Source organism: Nesoenas mayeri (genome assembly GCF_963082525.1).
Source record: "Nesoenas mayeri genome assembly, chromosome: 30".
NCBI lineage: Eukaryota > Metazoa > Chordata > Aves > Columbiformes > Columbidae > Nesoenas > Nesoenas mayeri.
The window spans coordinates 1095197-1121960 of NC_137564.1; the positions used below are offsets into that span (position 1 = coordinate 1095197).

The 26764-nt window shown below is 68.6% G+C and overlaps 3 protein-coding genes across 6 annotated transcripts; all 3 read right to left on the reverse strand.

Annotated features, from left to right (window-relative positions):
- Positions 1 to 61: 61 nt before the first annotated feature.
- DENND4B (DENN domain containing 4B) lies at positions 62 to 10492 on the reverse strand. 2 transcript variants are annotated; one of them, XM_080361091.1, is made up of 27 exons: positions 10421 to 10492; positions 8196 to 8506; positions 7876 to 8128; positions 7726 to 7795; positions 7438 to 7607; positions 7122 to 7363; positions 6965 to 7031; positions 6835 to 6893; positions 6598 to 6742; positions 6315 to 6490; positions 6079 to 6179; positions 5789 to 6004; positions 5118 to 5263; positions 4906 to 5045; positions 4708 to 4831; positions 4390 to 4596; positions 4184 to 4312; positions 3961 to 4105; positions 3382 to 3887; positions 3175 to 3294; positions 2928 to 3103; positions 2113 to 2236; positions 1802 to 2035; positions 1626 to 1731; positions 1378 to 1543; positions 404 to 468; positions 62 to 321 (listed from the first exon to the last, which is right to left on the reverse strand). In XM_080361091.1, the coding sequence occupies exons 2-27, from the start codon at positions 8492 to 8494 to the stop codon at positions 176 to 178; spliced, it is 4332 nt and encodes a 1443-aa protein (XP_080217217.1). In that variant the 5' UTR covers positions 8495 to 8506; positions 10421 to 10492; the 3' UTR covers positions 62 to 175. The 2 variants fall into 2 exon arrangements, 1 of the variants encoding a protein (XP_080217217.1); XR_013923424.1 differs by lacking the exon at positions 62 to 321 and having other exon boundaries at positions 1881 to 2035.
- A 1038-nt stretch (positions 10493 to 11530) lies between these two features.
- On the reverse strand, positions 11531 to 22836 carry CRTC2 (CREB regulated transcription coactivator 2). 2 transcript variants are annotated; one of them, XM_080361157.1, is made up of 14 exons: positions 22687 to 22836; positions 19745 to 19846; positions 19518 to 19636; positions 18763 to 18822; positions 18264 to 18332; positions 17223 to 17326; positions 17031 to 17060; positions 16771 to 16850; positions 16183 to 16232; positions 15852 to 16096; positions 15002 to 15450; positions 14384 to 14662; positions 13308 to 13482; positions 11531 to 12175 (listed from the first exon to the last, which is right to left on the reverse strand). In XM_080361157.1, exons 1-14 carry the CDS (start codon positions 22828 to 22830, stop codon positions 11979 to 11981), a joined length of 2103 nt encoding a protein of 700 aa, XP_080217283.1. In that variant the 5' UTR covers positions 22831 to 22836; the 3' UTR covers positions 11531 to 11978. The 2 variants fall into 2 exon arrangements, with proteins under 2 accessions (XP_080217283.1, XP_080217282.1); XM_080361156.1 differs by having other exon boundaries at positions 22660 to 22836.
- A 437-nt stretch (positions 22837 to 23273) lies between these two features.
- On the reverse strand, positions 23274 to 26143 carry SLC39A1 (solute carrier family 39 member 1). Of its 2 annotated transcripts, none has more exons than XM_080361175.1 (4): positions 26018 to 26143; positions 25399 to 25648; positions 24758 to 24888; positions 23274 to 24194 (listed from the first exon to the last, which is right to left on the reverse strand). In XM_080361175.1, the coding sequence occupies exons 2-4, from the start codon at positions 25571 to 25573 to the stop codon at positions 23640 to 23642; spliced, it is 861 nt and encodes a 286-aa protein (XP_080217301.1). In that variant the 5' UTR covers positions 25574 to 25648; positions 26018 to 26143; the 3' UTR covers positions 23274 to 23639. The 2 variants fall into 2 exon arrangements, with proteins under 2 accessions (XP_080217301.1, XP_080217300.1); XM_080361174.1 differs by having other exon boundaries at positions 23274 to 24260.
- Between the last annotated feature and the right edge of the window lie 621 nt (positions 26144 to 26764).

Here is a 26764-nt window from a genome sequence, read left to right on the forward strand (position 1 = left end):
CCCCCCCCGGGTTGGGTGGGGGGGTGGGATGTGCAGCCCCCCCCCCCCCACTGATGCCCACAAGCGAGGAGGGGGTGAATAAATAAATAAAAATATATTAATACTGACATATAAAACCCTGCAGGAGCCTCAGGGCTGGGGGGGGGGGGAGGTTTTGGGGTGTGTCCCCCCCCCACTAACACTCCAGGGTGGCCCCGAAGCTCTTGCGGCAGTCGATGGCTTTGGAGCTGGGGGGCTGCGCCCGCCGCCGCCGCAGCTCGTCCTTGCCCAGGCTCCCGGCCAGCTTGGCGTACGCGGACTTGTATTTCTTGTCGAAAGCGGCTGCGAGGGGAGAGGGGGGAACCTGTGAGCGCCGCACCCCCAAAACCCCCCCGAACCGCTCCCCGAGCGCCCCCCCCCGTACCGATATCCATGTGCTCCCGGCCCAGCGCCGCCAGCGTGAGGAACAGCAGCTCGCGGTAGATGCTCCTGGGGGGTTAGAAGGGGGTGGTCAGTAGGTCAGAGAGGTTTTTCTGCCCCTCTGCTCTGCCCTTTAGTTCAGATGCTATCAGGATATACTTGGGGAACATATATATGTACATATACATAATATATACAGCCATAGCACCCTGAGAACGCCCCATCTCGTCTGATCTGGGAAGCTAAGCAGGGTCGGGCCCGGTCAGTACGTGGATGGGAGACCTTACAGATACACAGCCATAGCACCCTGAGAACACCTGATCTGGGAAGCTAAGCAGGGTTGGGCCTGGTCAGTGCTTGGATGGGAGACCAGCTCTATCCAGAGAGGTTCTCCTGCCCCTCTGCTCTGCCCTGGGGAGACCACACCTGGAATCTTGTGTCCAGCTGTGGCCCCTCAGCTCCAGCAGGACAGGGAACTGCTGCAGAGAGTCCAGCGCAGCCACCAAGATGCTGGAGGGAGTGCAGCATCTCCCGTGTGAGGAAAGGCTGAGGGAGCTGGGGCTCTGGAGCTGGACAAGAGGAGCCTGAGGGGGGACTCATTGCTGGGGCTCAAGATGGCAAGGGGCAGTGTCAGGAGGATGGAGCCAGGCTCTGCTGGTGACAACCAGGGACAGGACAAGGGGCAATGGGTGCAAACTGCAACACAGGAGGTTCCGCTGGCAGATGAGAAGCAACTTGTTGGGGTGAGGGTGGCAGAGCCTGGCCCAGGCTGCCCAGGGAGGGTGTGGAGTCTCCTTCTGTGCAGACATTCCAACCCGCCTGGACACCTTCCTGTGTAACCTCAGCTGGGTGTTCCTGCTCCGGGGGGGTTGCACTGGATGGGCTTTCGAGGGCCCTCCAACCCGTGACATTCTGGGATTCTGTGAGGCAAAGCGGTGAATTGGGGGGGTGGTGACAATAGGGGGGTGACAGCTCTACCTGGGCATGTGTCGCGGCCCCCCCGGGGCGGCCAGCGTCTCGAGGAAGAGCGCGATGGCTTTGTGCACCTCGCTCAGCCCCACGTGGCTCAGCAGGCTCTCCAGGAACGCCAGCGAGAAGGGGGAGCCGTGGGGCCGCCAGGACCGCAGCCGCGTGGGGACGTTACCTATGGGGGGGGGACACACACCGTGTCAGCGTCACCCCCACCCTGCGCCGCTCCCCCCGCTCCCCGCCGCCCCCAGACTCACTGTGAAGCCTCCAGAGGACGTAAAGCGGGGGGCAGCTGTCGGGCTCGGGCGCCAGCACGTCCCACAGCAGCCGCACACGAACCGATGGGGACTCGGGGGGCTGCGCCTGCGGGACGGGGAGGTGGGTGCCGGGCTGGAGACCTCCCCATGTACCCCCAGGACCCCCCCGGTGTTACCTGCGTGGCCGGAGGGACATGCTGGGAGCCCAGGAGCAGGCGGGGGAGGTTGCTGGGCAGCCCCAGGCGCTGGAAGTACCAGACGAGGTTCCAATAGATGATGGGGTGACTGTCCACCAGCTCCGGCTGCGCCAAAAACTCCCCCCCTTCGTTCTCCACCAAACTCTCCAGCTCCTTGCGCAGCACCAAGGGGCTCAGGTAGGCGAAAGCCACTCGCTCCGACCGCCACGGCGCCTGCGGGGGAGCGGGGAGAGCTGCTGGGACCCCCCGGCGACGGTTGTGTCGTGTCCCCCCGGTGCGCGGCACTGTACCGGTGTGTCCGGGACGCCGTTGCAGAGCTCCGGCTTGGCCTCGTCCAGGGCCAGGCAGCGGCGGCGGTCACTGAGCACCGGTCCCTGCGTGGCGGCGGGAGGGACGGAGGCGTCTTCGGCGGCGCTGCGCGGCAAATGGGGGGTTACGGAAACGGGGGGCAACGGGGGACGTTGGGGGGTTTCCCCAGGGGACAGAACAGAGGGGAGTTGGGGACAGTGGGGACACCGGGGGGATGTGGACGTTGGGGTGTCATCCCAAGGATGGTGGATACCAGTAGGGAGCAATGAGGGGAGTTGGGGACACCAGGGGGGATGAGGGACATCAGGGTTTTCCCCTAGAGAACAGGGGACACCCACAGGGAGCACAAAGGGGGTTTGGGGACAGTGGGGACACCGGGGGGGTGTGGACATTGGGGTTTCGCCCAGAGGATGGTGGACACGGGTGGGGAGCAAAGAGGGACACTGGGGACACCAGGGGATGATGAGGGACATGAGGGTGGATGGAAGGTTGGGGAGCAGCGCTGGGCAGCAAAGAGGGACATTGGGGACACCGGGGACAATGTGGCACACCAGGGATTTCTCCCAGAGAACACCAGTGGGCAGCAAAGAGGGACAGTGGGGACACTGGGAAGGGTGTGGGACATCAGGGTTTTCCCTTGAGGACAGTGGAGGGCAGAACACAGGGGAGTTGGGGACAACGGGGACACCGTGGGGATGTGGACGTTGGGGTTTTGCCCAGAGGATGGTGGATACCGGTGGGGAGCAACCAGGGACCCCAGGGATGCCGGGGACGTTGGGGTTTCGCAGGGTCCCACCTGGGGGGCAGCTGGAAGTCCTGGATCTCGATGCTGAGGAAGGGGACGAAGGCTCGGGCGCAGAACGGGCAGGTGGTGTTGAGGTTGGAGTCGTCGGAGGTCCAGCCGGCCATCACCTCCTCGTCGTACACCAGCGCGCCGCAGCCCTGGCACCGCGAGCAGCTGGACAGCAGCACCTAGGGGGCAGCGGCGTCCCCGTCACCCCCTGGGACAGCCCGGGGCGGGGGGACCCCCCACCCCAACTCACCTCCACAGCGGGCGGCTCCTGCCCGGTTGTGCCATCCGCAGGCGGCTCGGATTTGGGGACACCGGTGCTCCCCACCGACGTGTCCGACAGGTCCAGCTCGCTGCCCAGCGACACGGAGCTCTGGGGGGGGGACACACGCGCCATCAGCAGGGACAGACGTGCACAGACAGACAGACAGACAGACGCCCCCCTGGGAGACGTCAGTACCTCGGAGGCGGTGGATTCGGGGCGCTCCCGCGGGCGCAGCAGTGTGCTGGCGGGGCTGCGGCGCGGGGGGGGTTCCCCGTCGCGCTGCTCGGGGTCTCGGGGGCCGGGGGGGGGCTCGGCGCTGGCCGGGGGGGGCCGCAGCGAGGGCCGTTTGCCGGGGGACAGCAGCTGCTGCAGCTTGGCCGCCAGCCCGCGCCGCGGCGTGCCCCCCCCGGCCGCCGGCGCCTCGTCCGCCCGGTCGCTCTCGTCCGTGGCGAAGCTGACGTCCGACAGGCTCCCGTCGGCAGAGCCGGGGGGGCCGCGCAGCCGGGGGGGCAGCGGCTCCGGGGCGGCGGGGAGAGGGGAGGCCCGGGTGGTGGGGGGCTCCCCCGGCCCCCCCCGGCCGCCCTCGCTGTGGAAGCTGAGGCTGCCGCTCTTCACCAGCCGGGGCGCCGGGGGGGGGTCCCGCAGGCTGCGCCCGGCCCAGGTGGTTTGGCGCTGCAGGCTGGGCCGGGGCGCCGGGGCGGCTGTGGAGGGGAGCGAGGGGGCGTCAGCGAGGGGACGGTGGCCCCCCCAAGCCCGTCCCTGTCCCCCACGTACCCGGGGAGGCAGCGGCGGCCGCCCGGCGCTCCCGCTGCCGCAGCGGCTGCCGAAACTGGGCGGCCCCCAGCACCACGTTGCGGAGCTTGGCCCAGCGCAGGCGCCCGCTCTGCGTCCCCGCCGGCCACTTGCTCTCCAGCACCGCCTGCGAGGGGGGGACACGGCGTCAGCTGGCGGCGGGGACACCCCCCCGGAACCCCGGGACACCCGCACGACCCGTCACCTTGTTGTAGTAGCCGTAGGTGATGGTGTTGGGCACGATGCCGGCGCGTTTCATCTCCAGCAGCACCCGCACCGACAGCACCGGCTCGCCGTACTGCCCGCACAGCTGCATCAGGATGCGGTAGCAGACCTGGGGGGGCAACAACAGGGCATCAGGGGGGGCCGGGGAACCCCACAGGGAACCCCAAACCCCCAAGCGTCACCCACCTCGTCCGGCAGCACCACTTTGTGCGCCTCCATCTTGCGCAGCACGTCGTAGGCCAGCTGCAGCGCGCGCAGTTTGGCGGGGGCGGCGCGCACGTGGGTGGGCAGGTAGAGGAACCAGAGCCCGTAGCAGTGGCCCAGCAGGCACTTGGCCCACATGTCGGGCACCGAGGAGTATTTCTGGGCCACGCGCTGCGCCACCTTCATCTCCTGGGGCGAGGGGAGGAAGAAGAGGGGGATTGTTGGGGGGCAGCGGCTGCATCGCGCCGTCTCGTCGATGCCGAGGCTCAAAGACGTCGCGGCGCCGCTGGCGACGCTCACCTGCTTGGTGCGGCGCGGGGCCGGGCTGCTGGGCGCGCTGCTGCGGGCCTGGCACAGCTGCGCCACCAGCGGGTCCCGGGGGGGCTCCAGGAGCTCGGGGCGCAGCGTGGGGAACCCGTCGTAGCTGGGGAGGGGGAGCAGAGGTTGAGTTGGGGGGGCACGGAGGGCGGCGATGGGGGGCGGCGAGGGGGGTCTCACCGGTACAGCGCAGGCAGCTCGGTGCCGTCGGGCCCCACCGGCTCCTCGGGGGGGGTGATGAAGACAGTGTGTTCGCCCCCCCGCGGGTCGTCCAGCTCCATCAGGGGGGTGTCCTCCGGCTTCTCCAGCTCTGCCTGCACCTGGGGAGGGGGTGAGGGGGTGAGCGGAGCGCGGGGGGCGCAGGGAGGCAACGCGGAGCCGGCGGGACTCACCTTGTCCACGCAGGTGTCGAAGAACTCGAGGCAGGGGTCGCGGTCGCTGGCGAAGGAGCAGTCCTCGATGAACTGCGTGAACAGCTGCGTGCGCAGCAGCTGCCCGTAGAAGCGGTGGTACGCGCGGTCCCGCGACTTGAGGAAGCCTGCGGGGCCGGGCCGGGGGGCAATCGTAAATCACAGGATCGTTGGGGTTGGAAAAGAGCTTGAAAATCATGGAGTCCAAGCGTTAACCCACCCGTGTCCCTGAGAACTTCAGCTGTGTGTTTAACCCCCCAGGGATGGCGGCTCCAGCGCTGCCCTGGGCAGCCTGTTCCAACACCCACAGCCCTTTGGGGAGAAATCACCCCAAATTTCCACCCTCAACCTCTCCTTGAGGCCGTTTCCTCTGCTCCTGGCGCTTGTTCCTGGGGAGCAGAGCCCGACCCCCCTGGCTCCAAGCTCCTTTCAGGCAGTTCAGAGATCAGAAGGTCTCCCCTCAGCTCCTGTTCTCCAGCTGAACCCCCAGCTCCCTCAGTCTCCATCACATTGTGCTCCAGCCCCTCACCAGCTCCGCTCCCTTCTCTCCACTCCAGCACCTCAAGCCCTTTCTCAGCGTGAAGAGCCCAAAACCAACCCCACGATTCAAGGTTTGGGTCACCAACATCCCCTCTCCCCCCGTCCCCACGCACCCTGCAGAGCGAAGAGGCTGCCGGTGTCGCGGCCGGCGGGCGCGGGGGCCGGGGCGATGGGGCGCAGGAAGGAGCGGTACCCGCGCAGGGCGCAGGCCATGAACCGCAGGAACGCCGCGCGCGCCTCCAGCTCCAGCTGCGCTCGCCGGCCCCGCGCCGCCTCCGCGTCACTCAGCAGCAGCTCCAGCGACGCCTCCTCCCCCGGCCCGCTGTACACTGCGAGAAACGGGGAGGGAAATGAGGGGTGAGGGGCGCAAGGAGGGTGCGGGACCCCCCGCGGCCCCACTCACGCTCGTCCAGCTGCTGGGAGATGTTGTGCAGCGAGGCCAGCAGCACCTTGCAGGGCCGGCGGGGCAGCGCGCGCGGGGACAGCGGCTTGCGCTCCTCGCTCCTGGGGGGACAAAGGGACGAGGGGAGGGCACGGGCAGACCCCCCCGTTTTCCCCAAGAACCCCCCCAAGTGAAGCCACCGCAGGGCGGGGGGATCTCAACCGCACCACGGGCAAGAACCTGGGGAGGCCACTCACTGGAAGATGGTGTTGGTGTCCAAATCGACGAAGATGACGTCGCGGGGGGGCTCGTAGAGGTCGAAGTAGCTGGAGTGGATGCCTACAATGAAGGGCACGGGGGCACACAGCACGTCAGCCAGCGCCAGCGGGCACAGCGGGATGTAGGGGCACTGCCAGCGCAGGGGGAAGATCATCTGGGGACAGGACAAGGGCGGTCAGCACCGCGGAGCCGGGTTTCGGGGGTCCCCGGCGCCCGCGGCGCGTCCCCCCCGCGTCTGCGCGGCCCCTGCGCGGCACTCACCGCCACCAGCGCTTCGCCCACGCTGGTGAGGACGTCGGGGCGCAGGGAGTGGACGAGCAGCTTCTGCTCGGTCAGGACGGCCACCAGCAGAGCCACCGCGTTCTCGGGGCCCAGGTTCTGCAGCAGCGTCAGGAAGCTGGCGCCGCTGCGGGGGGGATGTCACTTGGCCGCCCCCACGTCTCGTCTTCCCGCTGCGTTCGCGTGTCCCCAAACCCAGCGCCCCGCGAGCGGCCCTACCTGAGCGGCAGCGGGGACGAGACGGGCCGGCACAGCAGCAGGTTGTCGTACGGGGACATCTGGGGGGGGGACACACACAGTGAAGCCACCGCGGCGGCGACGGGGGCGCGGGGGACACGCGGTGACTCACCTGGACCAGGATGCGCGGCCGCTGCGGGGACGGGAAGGGGACGTTGTGCATGAAATGCGAGATGTGCCTGCGGGGAGACGGCTCCGTGGGGACACAGCGGGGGACACCCCCTTGTCCCCCCCCCACCAAAACACCTCCCCCCCGCCGCGGCGCTCACGTCTCCAGGGGCAGCACGTGGGGCCCCGAGATGGAGTAGCGGTAGATGAACATGAGGAACTTGCGGAAGACGTCGAAGAAGGGCCAGTGCGAGAGGACGCAGATGCTCTTGCGCGTCTGCAGCGAGCGGCCGCCCACCGGCCGCCGGTCCACCACGCTCAGCAGCCCCAGCCGCAGGCTCTGCTTCTCCGACAGCCGCTCCCGCGGAAACGCCTCGTGGAACTGGATGGCCGCCCCGTACACCTGCGCAGGGCGGGTGCTCAGAGCCGGCCCCCCCTCCCCAAAACGCCCCCCGGCCCCCGCTCCGCGGGTCCTGCCTTGTCGCCCGAAGCGCCGGTGAGCACGAAGGTGGAGAAGACGGGCAGCGGGTACTTGGTGTCGGCCGGCCAGCTCTCGATGGTGGCGCCCATGGGCAGGCAGAACACGGGCACCGATTCGGGGAGAGGGAAGGACTCGCTGTCCTGCTCCGGGTAACGCCCCAGCAGCCCTGCACGGACAGACGGACAGAAAACCTCAGCTTAGCATCCCCCTCATTCCGCTGAGGAGCGGCGGCCGCAGTCAGTGTCACGACACAACGCGTTGTCCCCCCCAAATTGTCCCCTCACCTGCTTCGTAGACCAGCGTGTTGGCCTTGGCCATGGCGATCTTGTAGCAGAGGAACAGCGCCGGGCCCCACTGCGAGGAGGGAGCGGAACGGGGGGGTCAGCGCAGGCTGGACAGCAGCGGGGGGGTCCACCCGGCACCCCGGCACCCACCATGCTGGTGTTGAGGTTCTTGTCCACCCGGCAGAAGGTGTGTGGGGTGCTCTCGCCCTTGCTGGGCATGACGAGGCAGATGTCGGTGACCCCCAGCGTGTTGTGGCCGTGGGGCTCGGCCGCCCGCCGGTACATCAGGAAGGTGCGTTGGTGCCCCGGCCCCCCCGAGTTGAGGTTGGCCGAGCGGCTGTACGGCGTCGTTTCCAGGATCTTGTAGCCCGCTTTCGGGCGGTCCTTCCCCTCGTAGTGCACCCTGCGCGGAGACAAGCGGTGAGGGGAACCCCCGGCGGGCTCCCGACCCCCTCCGGGTGCCAGCTCACCCCAACTCGATGAGCGGCGGCTTGTCGCGGCCCCGCTTGTAGCACAGGAACATCTGGGGGTTGTTGAGCAGCCCGGCGTTGAGGTCCACGGGGTGGCCCGAGGTGGTGGTCTCGATGCAGGTGAAGCCGTGCGGCACCTCCTCGCCCTGCGAGCGGATGATGACGGCCACGTCGGTGATGGGCTCGCTGGGCCGCGCCGGGCGGTGCTGCTGGTTCTCCTCCTCCAGCGGCCGCGACGTGTCCGTCAGTCCGGCCACCACGAAGTAATCCACCAGCTGCGGGGGCTTCTCGTCCGACATGGCTCACGGCATCTGCGGGGGGACAGCGGGACGGGGTCACCCGCCAAACCTGCCGCGCGGGCCCCCCCGTTGCACCGCGCGGGGCGGGGGAAGCTCCTCTGGCACACGGCGGAGCTGACGGGGCGAAAGCGCCGGCAACGGGAAGGGAGGAGGTTTCCGGTCACGCCGCGATGTGACAGAGACCCCCACGGTTTGGGGAGGGGGGGACGGCACCCCGCCCCGGCACAACGCCGGGGACACCCCTGGAGCAGCGGCTCCGGGCTGGGAGCCCCCCTGCAGCGTGGCCCCCCCAGTTTTGGTGGCTGGACCCCACCACGCGCCCCCTCCCGGCCCGCGGTGCCCCCCGCTTGCCGGGCGCCGCAGGAGGGTCCCGGAGCTGCTGCAGGGCGGGCTGGAAAGGGGAAGGAAGCGGGCGAGGAGGCTGCGAACACACACGTCACACCCTGTGGCCGTCACCCTGCTCCGGCGGCACCGGGCACCGCACCCCGCGACCGTCACCCCGCGGCCGTCACCTCGCGGCCGTCACCCCGCTCTGGCGGCACCGGGCACCGCGCTGCTCAGCCGCGGCCACACGGGGCAGGGAACGGGGTCCCAACGTGGACACCCAGAGCGGGGACAGCGCGGTGGCTCCGCGACCCAGGGGTTACACCCCGTTATCTGGGGGGTCACACCCCACTGGGGCTGCGGGGACGGGGTCACCGCGGGGCTCAGCCTGTCCCCAGGACCCCGTCCCCAGGACCCCGTCCCCGCGGGCGGACACCCCGGGGGTATTTTTAGCGGCGGTGACGGCTGAGCCGAGGACACGCGGATGTTCAGTGTCCTGCCACCTGCCTCGTGTGGCGACAAACCGGTGCGGGGGGTCCCCATGGCCGCCCTGTGCCCCCCTACACCCCTCAACCTCCCGGCTGGGTCCTGCGGTGGGACGTGACGGACTCGTCCTGTCCCCACAGACCCCCCAGTGACCCCACGGAGGGGGAGCGGGAAGCAGCCCCAGGAGCAGCGGTGACAGTGGGGGTGTCCTGGTCACAGCCCTGGGTCCCCAATGTGGGGAGCAGCGGGGGGACCCCGAGCTGCAGGTCCCGCTGCCCCTGGGGACCCCACGGGCCCCTCAACCCACATGGGACTGCAAATGGGGGTGTCAGGAATGGCAGCCCGGACATGGAGACACCCCGGGCGGCCCTGTGCACCCCAAACCCTGTGCACCCCAAACCCTGTGCACCCCAAACCCTGTGCCCCCCAAACCCTGTGCACCCCAAGCCCTGCGCACCCCAAACCCAACCCTATGCACCCCAAACCGGTCCTGTGCACCCCAAACCCTGTACACCCCAAACCCTGCGCACCCCAAACCAACCCTGTGCACCCCAACCTGGCCCTGTGCACCCCAAACCCTGTGCACCCCAAGCCCTGTGCACCCCAAACCCAGCCCTGTGCACCCCAAACCCTGTGCCCTCCAAACCCTGTGCCCCCCAAACCCTGTGCCCCCAAACCGGCCCTGTGCACCCCAACCCTTTGCACCCCAAACCCTGTGCACCCCAAGCCCTGCGCACCCCAAACCCGACCCTATGCACCCCAACCCGGCCCTGTGCACCCCAAACCCGGCCCTGCGCACCCCAAACGCTGTGCACCCTAAACTCTGCGCACCCCAAACCCTGCGCACCCCAAACCGGCCCTGTGCCCCCCAAACTCTGCGCACCGCACACCCGGCCCTGTGCCCCCCAAACCCTGCGCACCGCACACCCGGCCCCGCGCACCCCCCGCCGGGCCTACAGACCCCCAGCCGGCCCTGGACACGCCCGGCCCCGCAGGCCCCACGCCCGGCCCCGCAGGCCCTGCGGCCGGCCCAGGCCCCGCACGCCCCAGCCCCAGCCCCCCGGCCCCGGCCGGGCCCCGCAGCCCCCGGTTCGCCCCCGGTCCCCCTGCCGGTACCTGCGGGCCGGGCCGGGCCGGGTCGCGCCGCTGGGCTGCACCGGCCGCTGCAGAGCGGCCCCCCGGCCCCGCCGCGCCGGACAGCGACACCTGGCGGCCGGGAGGGCGCTCTGCGACCCCACGGGAACAGCCACGCACCCCCAGGGGCCACCAGGACCCCCCAGCACCACCAGGAACCACCAGGACCCCCCCAGGAACCATCAGGACCCTCCCAGCACCCCTAGGAACCATGAGGACCCCCCCCCAGCACCCCCAGGAGCCACCAGGACCCCCCCAGCACGACCAGGAACCACCAGGACCCACCCAGCACCCCCAGGAACCATCAGGATCCCCCCCCAGCACCCCCAGGAACCATGAGGACCCCCCTCAGAAACCATCAGGACCCCCCCAGCACCCCTAGGAACCATCAGGACCCCCACAGAAACCATCAGGACCCCCCCAGCTCCACCAGGAACCATCATGACCCCCCCCCAGCACACCCATGGACCATCAGGATCCCCCCAGCGCGACCAGGAACCACCAGGACCCCCTCCAGAAACCATCACGACCCCCCCAGCACCCCTAGGAACCATCAGGACCCCCCCCAGCACCCCCAGGAACCATCAGGACCCCCCCCAGAAACCATCAGGACCCTCCCAGCATCCCCAGGAACCACCAGGACCCCCCCCCAGAAACCATCATGACCCCCTCCAGCACCACCAGGAACCACCAGGACACCCCCAGCACCCCCAGGAACCATGAGGACCCCCCCCCAGAAACCATCAGGACCACCCCCCCACCCCAACCCCTCCCCATGCTCAGGAATTGTGGAGTGACCCACTGACTCCCCATAAGGGACTGGGAGCAGGCGCCCCCCCCCTGCACCCCCCAAACCCTGGGGAGGGGACCGGGAGCCCCCCCAAAGCCTCACTGGGGTCAACCCCCCTCCCATATGAAATCAGCCACACGCCAGCACAGGAGGCGTTTAATTAACATATAATATATTTTTAAAAAATAATAATAATAATAAATCACTCTGGCTCCCTCCTGGGCTGGGGGGGAACGCGGGTCCTGGGGCCCCCACGCTTTTTGGGGGGGGGGTGTCCGGGGTTGGGGGGGGGGGGGGCAAAGTTACAAGTGCTTTCTACACGTCCCGCGGGGTCCCCAGCAGCTGGGGGGGGGGGCTGGGGGTACATACGGGGCGCAGCGATGGGGGGGCGCAGCGATAGGAGCACAGCGATGGGGGGGGCGCAGCGATGGGGGCGCAGCGATGGGGGGGGGCGCAGGATTTCTCCTTAAACATGATGATTAGGCAGAACAAAAAAATAAAGGGAAATATAAATGGAAGTGGCCCCCTCCCCACCCTGCCCCCCCCCCCATTCCCCCCCCCACCCGGGGGGTTTCTACCTATGGGGTTATGTACAGCCCCCCCGGGAGATGCTTTGTGTCCCCCTCCTGCTCCACGCGGCTCCGGCGTCCCCCAACCCCGGCGGTGGCCCCGGAAGAAGTAAGAAAAATAGAGGGGAGGGGGGTGATGGAAGAATTGGGGAGGGGGGCCGGGGGGGCGCGGGACCCCCCCTCACTGCAGGCGGTCGGTGCGGAAGGAGTCCTCGACGGCCGGGTCGGTGAGCAGCGCGTAGGGGTCGCTGAGCATGGTGAGCCCGTCCAGGCTGAGCGGCTCGATGCGCAGCTCGTCCTCCAGCGCCTCCACCTCGAAGCCCGGCACCCCCGCCAGCGCCGTGGCGATCTCCTTTGAGATGCCGGGGGGAGAGTCCCCTGGGGGGGACACGGGGTCAGCACGGCTGATATGTGACACCCGGCTTGGGGCGTCAACCCCTGTGTGACACCCTGCTCGTGGTGTCACCCGCCGTGGGACACCCAGTGACACCCTGTTCACAGCATTCCCTGTGGGACACCCGGTGACACCCTGTTCAGTGTCCCCTGTGTGACACCCTGTGACACCCTGTTCACTACGTCCCACTGTGTGACATCCTGTGACACCCTGCTCACAGCGTCCCCCCATGGGACACCCTGTGACACTGTGTTCACAGTGTCCCCCGTGGGACACCCTGTGACACCCTGTTCACTACGTCCCACTGTGTGACACCTGTGACACCCCATTCACTACACCCCCCGTGTGACACCCCATTCACTACACCCCCCGTGTGACACCCTGTGACACCCTGTTCACTACACCCCCCGTGTGACACCCTGTGACACCCTGTTCACTATACCCGCCATGTGACACCCCGTGACACCCTGTTCACTACACCCCTTGTGTGACACCCTGTGACACCCTGTGATACCCTGTTCACTACACCCCGTGTGACACCCTGTGACACCCTGTTCACTACACCCCGTGTTACACCCCGTAACACCCTGTTCACTACACCCACCGTGTGACACCCTGTTCAGTACACCCCCCGTGTGACACCCCATGACACCCTGTTCACTACACCCCCTGTGTGACACCCCGTGACACCCTGTTCACTACACCCCGTGTGACACCCTGTTCACTACACCCCCCATGTGACACCCTGTGACACCCTGTTCACTACACCCGCCATGTGACACCCTGTGACACCCTGTTCACTACACCCCCTGTGTGACACCCCGTGACACCCTGTTCACTACACCCCGTGTGACACCCTGTGACACCCTGTTCACTACACCCCGTGACACCCTGCTCACTACACCCCGTGTGACACCCTGTGACATCCTGTTCACTACACCCCGTGACACCCTGCTCACTACACCCCGTGTGACACTCCGTGACACCCCGTTGGCGGCGCCCCCCGTGTGACACCCTGCTCACTCTACCCCGTGTGACACCCCGTGACACCCTGTTCACTACACCCCGTGTGACACCCCGTGACACCCCGTTGGCGGCGCCCCCCCGCGCACCCACCGGTGAGGACGATGTTGGGGATGGGGCCGTGGCGGCTGCAGTTGCTCAGGCTGGGCCGGTTGGGGGCGGGGGGGTCGTAGGTGGCCTCGGCGGGGGGGTAGCTCAGCGACCCCAGCTCCTCGGGGAAGGCGCCGCTGTTGGCGGTGGGGCTGTCGCCCATCCCGAACTGCTCAAACTGCCGGGGGCGCGGGGTGGGAGGAAGAAGAGGCAGGTTATGGGGAGGAAGAGGCGGCAGGTTATGGAGAGGAAGAGGCGGCAGGTTATAGGGAGGAAGAAGAGGCAGGTTACGGGGAGGAAGAGGCGGCAGGTTATGGGGAGGAAGAGGCGGCAGGTTATAGGGAGGAAGAAGAGGCAGGTTATGGGGAGGAAGAAGAGGCAGGATATAGGGAGGAGGAAGAGGTCAGTGACAGGGACGAAGAGGCAGGTTATGGGAGGAAGGAGAGGCGGGTTACAGGGAGGAAGAGGCAGGTTATGGGGATGAAGAAGAGGTGGGTGACAGGGATGAAGGGGTGGGTGATGGAGATGAAGAAGAGGTGGGTTGTGGGGAGGAAGAAGAGGCGGGTTACATGGAGGAAGAAGAGATGGATGATAGGGATGAAGGGGTGGGTGATAGGGAGGAAGAAGAAGTGGGTGATGGGGAGGAAGAAGAGGCGGGTTATGCGGAGGAAGAAGAGATGGGTGATGGGGATGAAGAAGAGGTGGGTGACAGGGATGAAGGGGTGGGTGATGGGGAGGAAGAAGAGATGGGTGACGGATGAAGCGGTGGGTGATGGGGAGGAAGAAGAGGTGCGTTAAAGGGATGAAGAGGCAAGTGATGGGAAGGAAGAAGGGGCAGGTTATAGGGAGGAAGAAGAGATGGGTGACAGGGATGAAGAAGCAGTGAGTTACAGGGATGAAGGGGTGGGTGATAGGGAGGAAAAAGAGGTGCGTTAAAGGGATGAAGAGGCAGGTGATGGGGAGGAAGAAAAGGCAGGTTATAGGTATGAAGAGGCAGGTGATGGGGAGGAAGAAGAGGGAGGTTACGGTGACAAACCCCCCGCTGTCCCCCCTCATTGTTCCCCCCCAGGAGCACTCACGCTGCCCAGGCTGAAGTCCCCCAGGCTCTGTCCCAGCTGCGGCTGCATGGCGGCGTTAGGCTGGTACGGGGGGCCGTACGGGCGCTGTGTGGCCGCGCCGGGTGGCACCGGGGGCCGCGCCGGCGGGGCGGGGGGCAGCGGCGGCTGCGGGGGGTGCTGCACGGGCTGTGGGAGGGATTTGGGGCTGGGCTGGGACTGCAGGAGCAGCCCGGGCTGGCTGTAGGGGTACGGCGGGAGCCGCTGGTCGGCCGGCAGCTTGCTGGTGTCCAGGGGCACCCCCTGCGGAGAGAGCAAAGTGGGGGGGTCAGCGGCACCCACCGGCGCCTCTCGCGGGACGGGGGACGTCTCCGCCAGCCCCCAGCACCGGATCGCGGCGACCCTCACGGTGCGGGGAACCCGAACGGCAGCGCCGGGCACCGAGCCCCTGCACCCAGCGCCCCCCCGGGGGTGGGACACGTCGTGTCCCCCCCCGCGCCCGCGGTCCCCGAGCCCGCGGAGCTGCCACGGGGCTTCCCTGGCGTGTGGGCTGAGATGAGGATGGAAAACGAGACGACAGAGAGAGAGAAGTCGAGGAGGAGGAGGAGGAGGAGACGGCGGCGGGCGATGGACCATGCATACCTGGGTGATGGAGGACAATGTGGGTGACATTGTTGGTGAGAACTGTTTGGGGTGCTGCCTTCTGGAGTCGCCACCCATTGGGAGGGTGAGGGGGCTGAGCGGGACCCGTCGGCGGGGCGAGGTGGTTATGGACGCCTGCACCATGGGGGAGTAGGACGAGCCGCTCAAGCCGGACGGCAAACTGGGGTTGCTGGGGGAGGACTGGATGGACTGGCTGCGGGGGGACGTGGGGAGGGACGGGTTGCTGAGCGAGGAGGAGAGCGAGGAAGGCAGGGACTGGTTGGAGAGCGAGGAGGGGATGGAGGAGCTGCTCTGGGAGGACTGGAGCGAGGGGTTGCTGAGGGAGGACTGGAGCGAGGGGCTGCGCAGGGAGGCCTGCAGGTTGGGGTTGCTAAGCGAGGACTGCAGGGACGGGTTACTCAGGGAGCTCTGCATAGGTGAGGTAAGTCCTGTGGGGACAAAAAAAGAAGAGACACCAGCGTTACCCACGGAATCGCCCCGGGATCTCCTCCCCGGGCTGGGCTGGGGCTCCCCGGCTGCCCCGTGGGATGGAAGGTGACGGAGGTGAAACGATGGAGACACAGACACAAACACACACACGCACCCCGGCGACGTGGGGCGCTCGGTGGGTTCCTCACCGGGGCCGCCATCCCGCACCCCCGCGGGACCCCCGGCTGCGCGGTTTCCATCCTGGGATCGCCCAGAGAGGCCGATCTGTGCCGCAGCCGCCCCCGGCGCATCAGCCGGGGGTTCCCTCGCCGTCGGCAGCTCCGCGCCGTGGGGGCCCCTCTCGCGGCTGCCCCACGTCTCAGCGGCTGCAACGCCGGCCCCAGCGTCTCCCCAGCCTCACCTGGCGAGTCGTAGCCCGTCCCCAGGCCCATGCCGCCGCTGATGCCCAGGTGCGTCATGGTGTTGGCCAGGTTGCCGGTGCTGTTGCCCCCGCTCAGGTTGGGGTAAACGGTCTCGTCCGGGTCGAGGGGGGTGGGCAGCGGGGAGGGGAAGTGCAGGTTGGTGAGGTCGGGGAGGGAGCCGCCCGTGTTGAGGGCCGAGGGGATGAGGGGGACGTTGGCGGGTTGATCTGGGGATGGAAATACGCTGGGGGGCGGAAAACAAGACACACTCGGTGTGGGAACATCGCTGCTCACTCCGGCGCCCCCCCAGCCGCACGGCCCAGGACTTACTGGATCCCCGGGACTTCGCAGGAGCGCGGACGGGCCGAGGACGACGAGAGCTGCAAAATGAAAGAAGAGTGAAGCCCCAGAAATGATCCGAGGCTGGAACAGCTCTGCTGGGGACAGGCTGAGAGTTGGGGTGTTCAGCTGCACAAGAGAAGCTCCGGGGAGACCTTAGTGCGGCCTTTCCAGACTTAAAAGAGGGGGACAGACTTTTGAGTGGGCGATGGGACAAGGGGTGATGGTTTAAATGAAGAGATTGAGGCTGGATAGAATGAAATTGTTGCCCTGAGGGTGGTGAGAGCCTGGCCCAGGTACCCAGAGAGGGGGTGGATGAACCATCCCTGAGACACCCCAGGCCAGGCTGGACGGGGCTCTGAGCACCCTGAGCTGGTGACGATGTCCCTGTCATGGCAGGGGGGGCACTGGGGAGCTTTAAACATCCCTTGAACCCAAACTCCTCTCTGTTGAACCTGATCTCCCCCCAGCCGCGGTTTGAGGGCAGGAAGGAGGCAGAGCCACGCCGGTGTCACAACGTCCCACGGGCAGGAAGGAGACACGGAGGTGACATCCTCACGGCCCTTCCCCTGCACACACCTTCTTGGTGTCCCAGGGCTTCAGCGAATGCTTGTTGTCATCAAACGTCTCTTCAATGGGAGGCACTTGGAAAAGAAACACTGGCGGGGGGGTGGAGACAGGGTCAGCGCGGCATGGGGACAGTGACACATCCACCCCGGGGCACCCACCGGTCACAAGGGGGACGTTACAGACCCCCGTCCCGCTCGCTGCCATCTGCTCTGACGCTTTGGTGACAGCAAGGGGGGGACGCAGGTGGGTGCCACATGGCCAGCGCTCACCTTTGCTGTCGGCGTCCCCGTCCAGAAACCCTGCGGGAGAGAGCGGGTGACAGTGAGTGGGGGACACGGGGACAACGTGAACCGGTGCCACGGAGTGCAGGCAGGCGGGGGGGCCGCTGCCTGACCCCACTGTTGCGGGACAGGGCTCCACGTGTCCCCGAGGGGCGCAGGGGAAGCGAGGGGGACACTCACCGCTGCGGCGGCCAGGCGGGGGGGCGGCCTGCGAGGGGCCCAGGTAGGCATCCTGGGGGTTGGGGTTCATCACGCTCATGTGAAGCGCCGAGTCGGAATTTGTTCTAATTAGCAAAGCAAAAGGGCTCGTTAGACTCAGCCCTCGCCCCCCGCCCCCTCTGCAGTGAGTCCTGTCCAGGGGAGGGTGACAAGAGCGGGGCTGGGGGGCCATGGAGCTACCGACGCTGGGGAAATGGGAGAGAAGGCAGAATGGGGGTGTTTGTTGGAGGAACAACCGGCTCCGAGCCCCGGGGGCAGATGCTCTGCGGGGTCCTCGCCCCCTTCTCCCAACCCCCCCAGCGCAACGTCCCTCACCCTGCACACCAACACACTGGGTGCTCCGGACCCATCTGCTCCAAGGGGCAGCTCTGCCACCGTCCCACAGCAACCGGGAACCCCCAGGACCTTTTGTTCCCCGCTGGGGGCTCTGGAGGGGCCGGAGGCCCAGGGCTGTGACACCCATTGTGTCCCCAATTAGCGGGTCTGAAGCGGAGGAGCGCGGGGAGGGGCCGGGCAGAAGCTGCTGACGCGTCCTGGGACCGCACAAGGGGGATATTGTTCAGCTGGGAGGCAGGAAACCCCCCCCCGCCGCCCAAGGGACGCAGCCCCCTCCTGCGCGGGGCCCGCATGGGGCCGGGGACCGCCCCAAAGCCACCCCGGGGTGACGCTGCGGCTCTCCAAGGCCGGCAAAGGCGGCTCCTGCCTGCGCCCGAGCCCGGCGGGGGGCTCAGACCCCACCGGGGGGCTCAACCCACTGCGATGTCACCTCGCGGGGCTCCCTAGAGGTGGCTCGATCCCCTGGGTCCTTGTCCCATGTGCCAGCACCGAGCGAGGGCAGCCCTGGGGACACCCACTGGGTCCCCAAAAGCAGCTCCGTGGGACCACGGAGCCACACGCCGAGCACGGGGTGCGCAGGGTCACCCCTCCGGGGGGGCGGGGGTGTCACAAGCAGCGCTGTGCCCACCCTGGGACAGAGAGAAAACAGAAGAAGAAATCCTTCACCTGTTGAGAGCCGAGGGCAGCCTGAACAAGTGTCCTTTCTCCGTCGGGAAGTTACCCCAGGGCATGGTCCTTCGGAAGGAAAAACACCACGGCGTTATTACGGGGGCCCCACAGCCCTGACACCGCGGTGACGGGCGGCTCGGCCTCGGGGACATGGCTGCGCCGCCCAAAAACAAAGTGACACGTCGTGGAGCAGGAGCCAAGCCTTGAAAATAAGGCCCAGGAGCTCTGAGCGAGCTCTAAAAGGGCTGAGCCGAGCCCAAAGGGACCTCGGCAGCACAGAAACGATGCTCGGGGTGCGCTCTGCTCCCCTCACCCATCCCAGGGGCCAGGGGACGCAGCTCTTTTGGGCAGGATGAAATCCTTAAAATCCTCTCTAAACCCCCCCTGTGTGGGACAGGGTGGGCAGCACCCGCAACCAGAGAAGCGGGGAGACCTCCCGGGCGCCCTCCCGGTGTCCCAGCGTCTCTGTGTCCCCCCCGACCCGCGGGGTTGTCACCTCCTCCAGCTGGGCTCGGGCGGGGGGGACAGGTAGGTGGGTCCGTAGGGAGAGCTGTCGATGTGAGGGACACGTCAAGGGCCAAACGCAGAGCTCTGGTGACACCCCCCGGGCACCGCGACCAGCTCTGGGTCCCCAGCACAGGACATGGAGCTGCTGGAGAGGGGCCAGAGGAGCCACAGGAATGAGCTGCGGCTGGAACAGCTCTGCTGGGGACAGGCTGAGAGTTGGGGTGTTCAGCCTGTCCCCCAGGGACAGGGAGAAGCTCCAGGGAGACCTTAGTGTGGCCTTTCAAGACTTAAAAGATGGGGACAGACTTTTGAGTGGGTGATGGGACAAGGGGTGATGGTTTAAATGAAGAGATTGAGGCTGGATAGAATGAAATTGTTGCCCTGAGGGTGGTGAGAGCCTGGCCCAGGTACCCAGAGAGGTGGTGGATGAACCATCCCTGAGACACCCCAGGCCAGGGTGGACGGGGCTCTGAGCACCCTGAGCTGGTGACGATGTCCCTGTCATGGCAGGGGGGGCACTGGGGAGCTTTAAACATCCCTTCAACCCAAACTACCTGTGATTCCATGATTCTAACACAACCCCACAGGCAGAGCAGGGCAGCCGGCTTTGCCAGTGCTCTATAACCCCAGAGATGAGCGCCGGGAGCACCGGGAGCCCCAGCCTGGCCCCACGGACGGGGCGGGAAAGAATGGGCTAAGAGAAAAGGGAAAAGAGCAGCGGGTAAAGGATAAAGGCCAAAGGATATCTGCCGGACGTATCGCCGCAGCGGGGACATCATCCGGCGCGGGTCCCGCTGCACCCGCTCCACCAGCCCGTGGTGTCGGGTGCTGCGCGTGGAGTCCAGCGGCGAATGCAACGGGCCCTGCGGGAGGGACACTGAACTGAGCGCCCCCCCAGCCCCACCGCCAGTGCAGGGGGCTCCAGATCGGCCCCCCATCAACGCCCCGCGGTGGGGGGAGCCACCACTCACCTGGAATTCGGAGACGCCGCTGCCGATCTGGTTGACGTTGGGCAGGGAGCCGCTGTAATAGGGGCCCCGGCTGTGCGCCAACCGCAGCTTCTGCGCCTGCAGCTGGGCCGGGGGGGGACATGGGTCAGGGGGGGCACAACCAGCACCCCGGGGGGGCTGGGGGCTCGTCCCGACCACCTCGCTACACCCCACATCCCCCTGGCCCCGGCCCAGCGGGTTGTCCCCACGCTCCCCCTCCCACAGTGTCGACCCCAGGGTGTCCCATGGGAAGAGGGGCTGTGGATCCCCCCGGGGGGGCTCTGCCCTGTCCTGCCGCTCCCCACACCCAGGAACTCTTTGCTTCAAAGCCACCGAGCGCAGCGCTGGCCCCACAAGGGACTTTCCCGGCTCCGTGGGCGCAGGAAGGACGCTGAGGCTTCGGCGGCGGGGAAAGCGCCGGCTGCGGCACCCAAAGGGTGAAACCCCCCTCCAAAACAGCCCCCGCGCCCCAGCGCGCAGGGCTCAGGGCTCCTCGCTGCGTCACCCCAGCCCCTTCCATTGGGAGACGCCGGGTTTGCCGGCGCCGCATCCACACCGAACGCCGGCGCCACAGCCCACAGACGGGGGACACCCCAAGGCGGGGTGGGACCGCTCGGCACAACCCAAGGCCGAGGGAAGGAGTCGCGGCAAAGCAAACCGCAGGCGGGAGATAACGCCATCCAAACACGGTGCAGAAAACCAAAGCGGGGCTGGGGGTCCTGCGGCGGCACCGGCACCGACATCCCCGCCACGGCACAGCCAAGCGGGGGCTCGACCCGCCACGAGCGGCACAAACTCCCCCACGGCGGCAGCAAGACGCTCGGCGCCCCCGTCCCCCCCATGGCACAAGGGGATGCCCCGTTCCCCGCGATCCCCGTGCGCAGGATCCACCCGCGCGCTGTCCCCGGCGCGTCCCCTCGCGCCAAACCCAGGGGAACGGGAGCCGAACAAACCCCCAAAAAAGCGGCTCAGGAATGGGAAAGCCGTGAGAGCGAATTCCCAAGCTGGAGAGCAGTCACATCCAGATCCGAGGGGAGAGGAGAAAAACAAAGGGAAAACAAGCAAAAAACCCAGGAGATTTAGCGAACAGCTGGCTGCGCTGGCACCGCGGGATTAGGAACCGCGCTGGAGCTTAAGGTCTTGGGATCCGGCGCTGTTCTCCGAGCCAGCGTCCCTGCGGAGCCAAAATCGGGCAGAAAATCACACAAAGGGGCCGCGACGCCCCAAGACCAGGCGGGAGCCGCCTCTCCCCGGCGAAGAGCCACCAAAAACTGCCGGCACGATGGTTGCTGCATGTGGAGGGGACCCCGAAAAGCCGGGACAGCAAGAGAACCAGCTGCGGTGCCTCCGCGGGACAGGGATTAGCGGAGAGGACAGTCCCGGTGCCTCTGCCCCGGCTTCGCTGCACATTAACCAGCTGTTTACTGTGCAAACACAGCGCCGGAGGCTCCAGCCCGCTCCCAAACTCGCGGCGACGTGCAGGTCGCAGCTCCCAACTGCAGAGGTGACAAAACCTGCGGGGTGACATCCCCGGCCTGTCATCGGCTCCGAGAGCCGCGCGTCGCTCCCCCGTCCCCATCGCCCCCCGGCACCGTGGCGGGTTTTGCTCCTGCTGAGCCCCAGGGTGACACCGGAGCCTCATCGTCACCTGAAGAGCCTCATCCATCCCGGTCCTGCTCCGGCCGCACCGCAGAGCCCCGGCGTCGGCACAACCCGCCCCTCCGGCAGCTGCAATGTGGCCAAACCCCCGTTTTGGCCAATGGCCACGGAACCCCCGCCGGCTGCGCGGGGTGAAACACCGACCGGCGCTGACCGTCTGACATGGCAAACCGCGCTCGGGGGGACACGGCACCGCAGAGCGGCCCCTCCGGCAGCCCTCGGGTGACAAAAACTCCCCATCCCGCCGCTCGCTCCCAACGCCGCGTTTCCTCAGAATAGAATAGAATTGAATCATTTCAGTTGGAAGAGACCCACAGGATCATCGAGTCCAAGCAAAACCAACCATTTCGCTTGGCTCCAGCCAACCTAAGTTGAAGCATCTCCAGGGATGGAGCATCCGCTGCGTCCCGCGGGAACCAGGCGGGAAGGACCAAACCCGAGTGTTCCCGGGGTCCCTGGCAGAGGGGACACGGGGCTGTGACACAGCTGGATGCTTCGCCCATCCCATAGAGCTCCCGGCGGGTCCCAGCGGCAGCGGGAAGGCGACGGCCGTCGTGAGCCCCCGGCGAACCCCCAGTGAACCCTCGGTGAACCCCCCGGTGAACCCTCTGTGAACCCCCCGGTGACCCCCCCAGTGAACCCCCAGTGAACCCCACGGTGACCCCCCCGGTGACCCCCCCGGTGAACCCCCTGGTGACCCCTCCGGTGAGCCCCGTTGAGCGGGTTTTGCAGCCGGCGGGCCCCACGCACGGTGCCACGGGCGAGCGAGCCACGTGCGATCCCGTGCGAGGAGCCAAGAGCAATAACACAAACAGACCCAGGGGAAGGAGAACCGGGGGGGGGGGGGGGGACCCCGGGGAGGAGCGTTCCCATTAAGGGGGGTCCCCTCCGCACCCCAAGCTCAGGCCCAGCCCCGGGATGCCCCATCGGCTCCATCGCAGCAAGGGCTGCACCCCCAAGCCCCCCCGACCCCTGTGCAGCCCCGAATCCCGCCTGACCCCCCCCCTTCTCCTACACTCCCCCTGCGCCCCCAACCCCCGCGACACCCCCAGGTCCCCTCACAACCCCCGGGCCCCTCACAACCCCCAGCCCCCCCCCGACCCGCCGGGCTCTCAGCCCCCGGCCCTTCCCTCAGCCCCCGGCTCCTCACACCCCCCCCGACCCTGCGGGCACCCCGGGCCCGTCGCGCATCCGGCGGTGGCGGGGGGTGCGGGGGAGGCCGCGGCGGCGCCGCTCACCCGTGTGGAGCAGATCTCCATCATCACCTCCTCGAACGCCGCCGTCTCCTCCGCCTGCCGCTGCTTCTGCAGCGCGATCTTCTCGCTGAACTTCCGCGGGTTGGAGGTGCCGGCGCCGGCCGAGGAGCCCGCACCGGGCCCGGGCCCGGCCCCCGCGCCCGCCGCCGCCATCTTCCCTGCTCGGGCCGCTCCGGCCGCCGCCGCCGCCGCCGCCGCGCGGGGGATGCTGGGGCGGGGAGTCCGCGGGCCGGGCGCCGCCGCGGGGCACTGCGGGGCGGGGACTACAACTCCCGGCAGCCCCCGCGGCGGCGCACGCGGGGGCCGCTGGGAAATGGAGTCCCCGGCTCCGCCGTCTCCGGGGGGTGCGCGGGGCGGGGAGGGCGGGACTGACTACAAGTCCCGGCGTGCACCGCGCGGCCACCGCCCTCCCTGGGGGCGGGGCGTGGAGGGGGGCGGGGCGAAGGTTTAAGGGGGCGGGTGACGCTGCGCGGGGTCGGTGACAATACGCGGTGGGGGGTGCAGGGGGGTGACCCCCCACTCGGGACCAGCCTCCCCTTCCCAAACTGGGGGGCCTAGACCCCCCACAGCACCATCTCCCCCCCTTGGGCACTGTGTGTCCCCCCCCCAAATTTAACGGACCACCTCCCAACCCCCCGCAGATACACACGGCACCATCTTGTTCGGTCTTTTATTGGCTTCATCCGAAACCTTTCCCCGCAGGGCTGCGCGCTGTGGGGCGCCCACCCGCATCGTAAGGACACTTGTGGGTGGGGGGGCAGAATCCACATGCTCACCCCCCCATGGCGGGGGGCACAGCACCATTCCCCCTGTGCCGATGGGGAAACTGAGGCACGGAGCCCATCCAGAAGGGCTGGGGGGGGCGCAGGGGCAGCTCCGACCGTGGCGCTTTGGCACTTACACAGGGGAGGGGGCGCAGAGGGGAACCCCCGTTGGGGGGGGTGTGTGCGCGGGGGTGTCCCTCAGATCTTGATGAAGAGGATGGCGGTGACGAGGCTGAAGCCGGCGAGGAGCAGGATGACCTTGGGGACGCGCTGCTGGGGCACCCCCAGCTCCTGCGGCAGGATCTCCAGGAACGTGATGTAGAGAAACGTCCCGGCCGCCAGCCCCTCCAGCACCCCCCGGCACAGGCGCTGCCGCGGCCCCGCGCCCGCCGCCACCGCCGCCCCCAGCCCCACGCCCAGCGGGGACATCATGGCGAACAGCAGCAGGCAGGCGGCCACGGCCGGGGCGCGCAGCCGGCCCCGCAGCAGCTTCAGCGCCAGGCTGAAGGCCACGGCGCACTTGTGCAGCAGCAGCGCCAGGCACACGCGCAGCACGGCGCCCTCGGCCTCCTGCAGCCCCAGCGCCAGCCCCTCCAGCACGGCGTGCAGCGCCAGCGCCAGCACCAGCAGCCCGGCACGCACCGCGCCGCGGGCGCCGGGGGGCTGCGGGGACGGCGCGGGGACGGCGCCGGCGGGCAGCAGCGCGCGGGTCTCCTCGGTGACGGGCGGCGGGTCCCGCTGCGCCAGCGCGACCTGCTCCAGAACCAGCACCAGGAAGAAGCCCATGGCCAGGATGAATTCGGGCAAGGGGAACTGCAGCTGCGGATTTGAGGGGGGAAAAGGGGGTTCGGGGCCTGTCTGTGCCCGCGCGGGGAAGGAAGCCGAGGAGGCGGCTGCCGGGAAGCGCGGGCAGAGGGAGGATCTTTCCATGAGTCACGCAGGGACACGAGGGCCGCGCGCCGCCGTCCCCTCCCCGCCGCCTCCCTGCCCCCTCCATTGTCCTGTCCGTACTGTCCCCCTCCCTGCCATCCCATCCCCGCTGTCCTCCCTCCCCGTTGTCCCACCCCTGCTCCCCGCTGTCCCGTCTCCACCATCCCATCCCTGCTGTCCCCACCGTCCCCCCAAGCCACCCGCTCCCCGCTGTCCCGGCACAGCCGACCCCCCCACACCCAGCGGGCGCTGTTGACCTTGACCCCAATCCCGGCCGCACCAACGGGGACACCGGGAAAGCCCCCCAGGCAGCGGTTTGCTCCCCCCAGGGCAGAGCTGGGACCCCCCTCATTGCGCACAGGGCCGCGGGGGTCCCGGGCGCTCACCGTGACGTGCAGCCCGTCCAGCGCGGCGCTGATGCTGGCCAGGTAGTCAGGCAGGAGGTCGAGCAGGCAGGTGGCCAGGAAGACGCCGCCGGCGAAGCAGCTCACCAGGCTGAGCACTGGGCTGCGGGCGTCTGCGGGGCAGGGGGGGCACTGAGACCCCCACCACGGCCCCAGACCCGCCGGGCCCTTTGGGTCAGCCCTGCCCTGGGTGACAGAGCCGTCCCCAGCGCCCCCAGACCCTCCCAGGCTCCTCAGGGCACCCCGGACCCCCTTCATACTCCCAAGACCCCTAAGAACCCTGGGAACCCCGACCCCCCAGGGCTTCCCAATCACCTGGGTCCCCCCCAGCCCCCAGAACCAGCCAGACTCCCCCACCCCTCCCAAACTCCCCAAGACCTCCTGGACTCCCCGGACCGTCCCAGAGCCCCCAGACACCTGAGACCCCAAATCCGCCCGACTCCTCCAGACCCCTCCCAAACTCCCCAAGCCCCCCTGGGACTCCCTGCACACCCAGGAACCTCCCAGCCCCCCTGGGACCTCCTGGACCCCGCAGACCCTCTGAGACCACCCAGCCCCCTGGAAACCCAAACGAACCAGACTCACTCAGACCCCCCCCGAGCCCCCCGGTCCCCCGGCCGTACCGGCGGCGCTGGGGGGCTGGCGGAAGCAGCAGAGCGGGGCGAGCCCGCAGCCCAGGGGCAGCAGCAGCAGCAGCACCAACGAGCCCAGTTTGGCCTCCAGGCCGGGCGGGCGGCGCGGCTCCGTCCCGGGGCTCCAGGCCAGTTCCTCCGCGCCGCTCCCGGTCCCCGCCGCCATCCCGCCGGGCTCCGCTGCGGGGAAGCACCGACCCGCCGACTCGACGGCGCTTCACATCCCCGGGGCGGCCCGGAGCTACGGCCGAACGCGACGGGACGGGACGGGACGGTCAGAGCGGCCGGTGCCGCCTCCCGGCCCCGGTGACTCACCGCCCCCCCCGCCCGCATCGACCGCCTCCCCGGCCCGGGGCCTCCGGGGCGCGGAGCACCGGGGGGGGTTGGGAGGGGATCCCAGGGGCTGCGGCGCGGCCGGTCCCGCCGGTGGCCCCGTCAAGCGAGGCAGCGCTCCGGTACCGGGACCGGGACAGAGACCGGGACCGGGATAGAGACCGGGACCGGCATCGGCGACCGGGACGGAGTCTGAGTTCCGGTCCCCGGTCCCCGGTCCGATCCAAGGCTCCGGTCCAGGTTCCGGTCCCGGTCCCGGTGTGTCCCCCCAACTCACCGTTCACTCCATGGTCCGCGCGGCCGCCGAGTTCCAAAGGGCGGAGCCGGCCCCGCCGCCGTAGCCAATAGCAACGCGCAAAACCCCGCAGGCGCCGCTGAGTGACGTGCGCCGCGGCCAATAGACAATGAGCAAGGAGGGCGCGCCGCCGCTCGCTCGGGAGCGCGCAAACGTGTCCGGCTCCGCCGGGCGGGTCAGATCCCCCCGGGGCTCCGGTACCGGGAGGGCACCGGTCCGGGCCTGGAGCCACCGCCGGGCGCAACAAACCGGCTCCCGGAGCCCGGGACCGCGCGAAGGGGGGCAGCGGGTCGGGTTCCGCGCCACGGAGTCCCGGTTGCCCCGCGGGACCGCTCGCTGCTGCTCCTCGGAGCCTCCGGGACGCGGCACCGGGGCAGCCCAAACCCGGTTCTCGCCGCTAAACGGAGCCGCTCTCTCCACTGTGCCCGTGTCCCCCGGTCCCGCCGTTGCCCCCGTGTCCCCCGGTGCACCGGGGGCGGACCGCGGGCGGGCGCGGGGAGCCCGGCCCCGCCGCCGGTGGGAGGCTCGGGGGCGGGACTTGGCTGCGTTTGCCCAGGATGCCGGAGATCCTGGTGCACGGCCCGGGCGGACGCGGCTGCGCAACCGGGGACCCCGCGGCCGAGGTACAACCCGGGGACACCCCCAGGAGCACCGGGGGGAAACCGGGAGTCTGGGGAGCCGGTGGAGGGGACGTGTCCGGTGATGGGTGACAACGCTGCAGGGTGGGAT

Excerpts from the sequence above, each read along its gene's own strand:
- DENND4B (XM_080361091.1), bottom strand. The coding sequence starts at position 8,494 with ATGTCGGACGAGAAGCCCCCGCAGCTGGTGGATTACTTCGTGGTGGCC. Across the intron at positions 4,597-4,707 it reads CCCCGCGCCGCACCAAGCAG|GAGATGAAGGTGGCGCAGCG; the intron begins GTGAGCGTCGCC and ends CCCTCGCCCCAG. Across the intron at positions 469-1,377 it reads GGGCCGCGACACATGCCCAG|GAGCATCTACCGCGAGCTGC; the intron begins GTAGAGCTGTCA and ends CTAACCCCCCAG.
- SLC39A1 (XM_080361174.1), bottom strand. The coding sequence starts at position 25,573 with ATGGCGGCGGGGACCGGGAGCGGCGCGGAGGAACTGGCCTGGAGCCCC. Across the intron at positions 24,889-25,398 it reads CCAGCCCCCCAGCGCCGCCG|ACGCCCGCAGCCCAGTGCTC; the intron begins GTACGGCCGGGG and ends CCTGCCCCGCAG. Across the intron at positions 24,261-24,757 it reads TGGACGGGCTGCACGTCACG|CTGCAGTTCCCCTTGCCCGA; the intron begins GTGAGCGCCCGG and ends TCAAATCCGCAG.
- CRTC2 (XM_080361156.1), bottom strand. The coding sequence starts at position 22,830 with ATGGCGGCGGCGGGCGCGGGGGCCGGGCCCGGGCCCGGTGCGGGCTCC. Across the intron at positions 19,637-19,744 it reads GCGGCGTCTCCGAATTCCAG|GGCCCGTTGCATTCGCCGCT; the intron begins GTGAGTGGTGGC and ends TCCCTCCCGCAG. Across the intron at positions 15,451-15,851 it reads GACGGGCTACGACTCGCCAG|GACTTACCTCACCTATGCAG; the intron begins GTGAGGCTGGGG and ends TTGTCCCCACAG.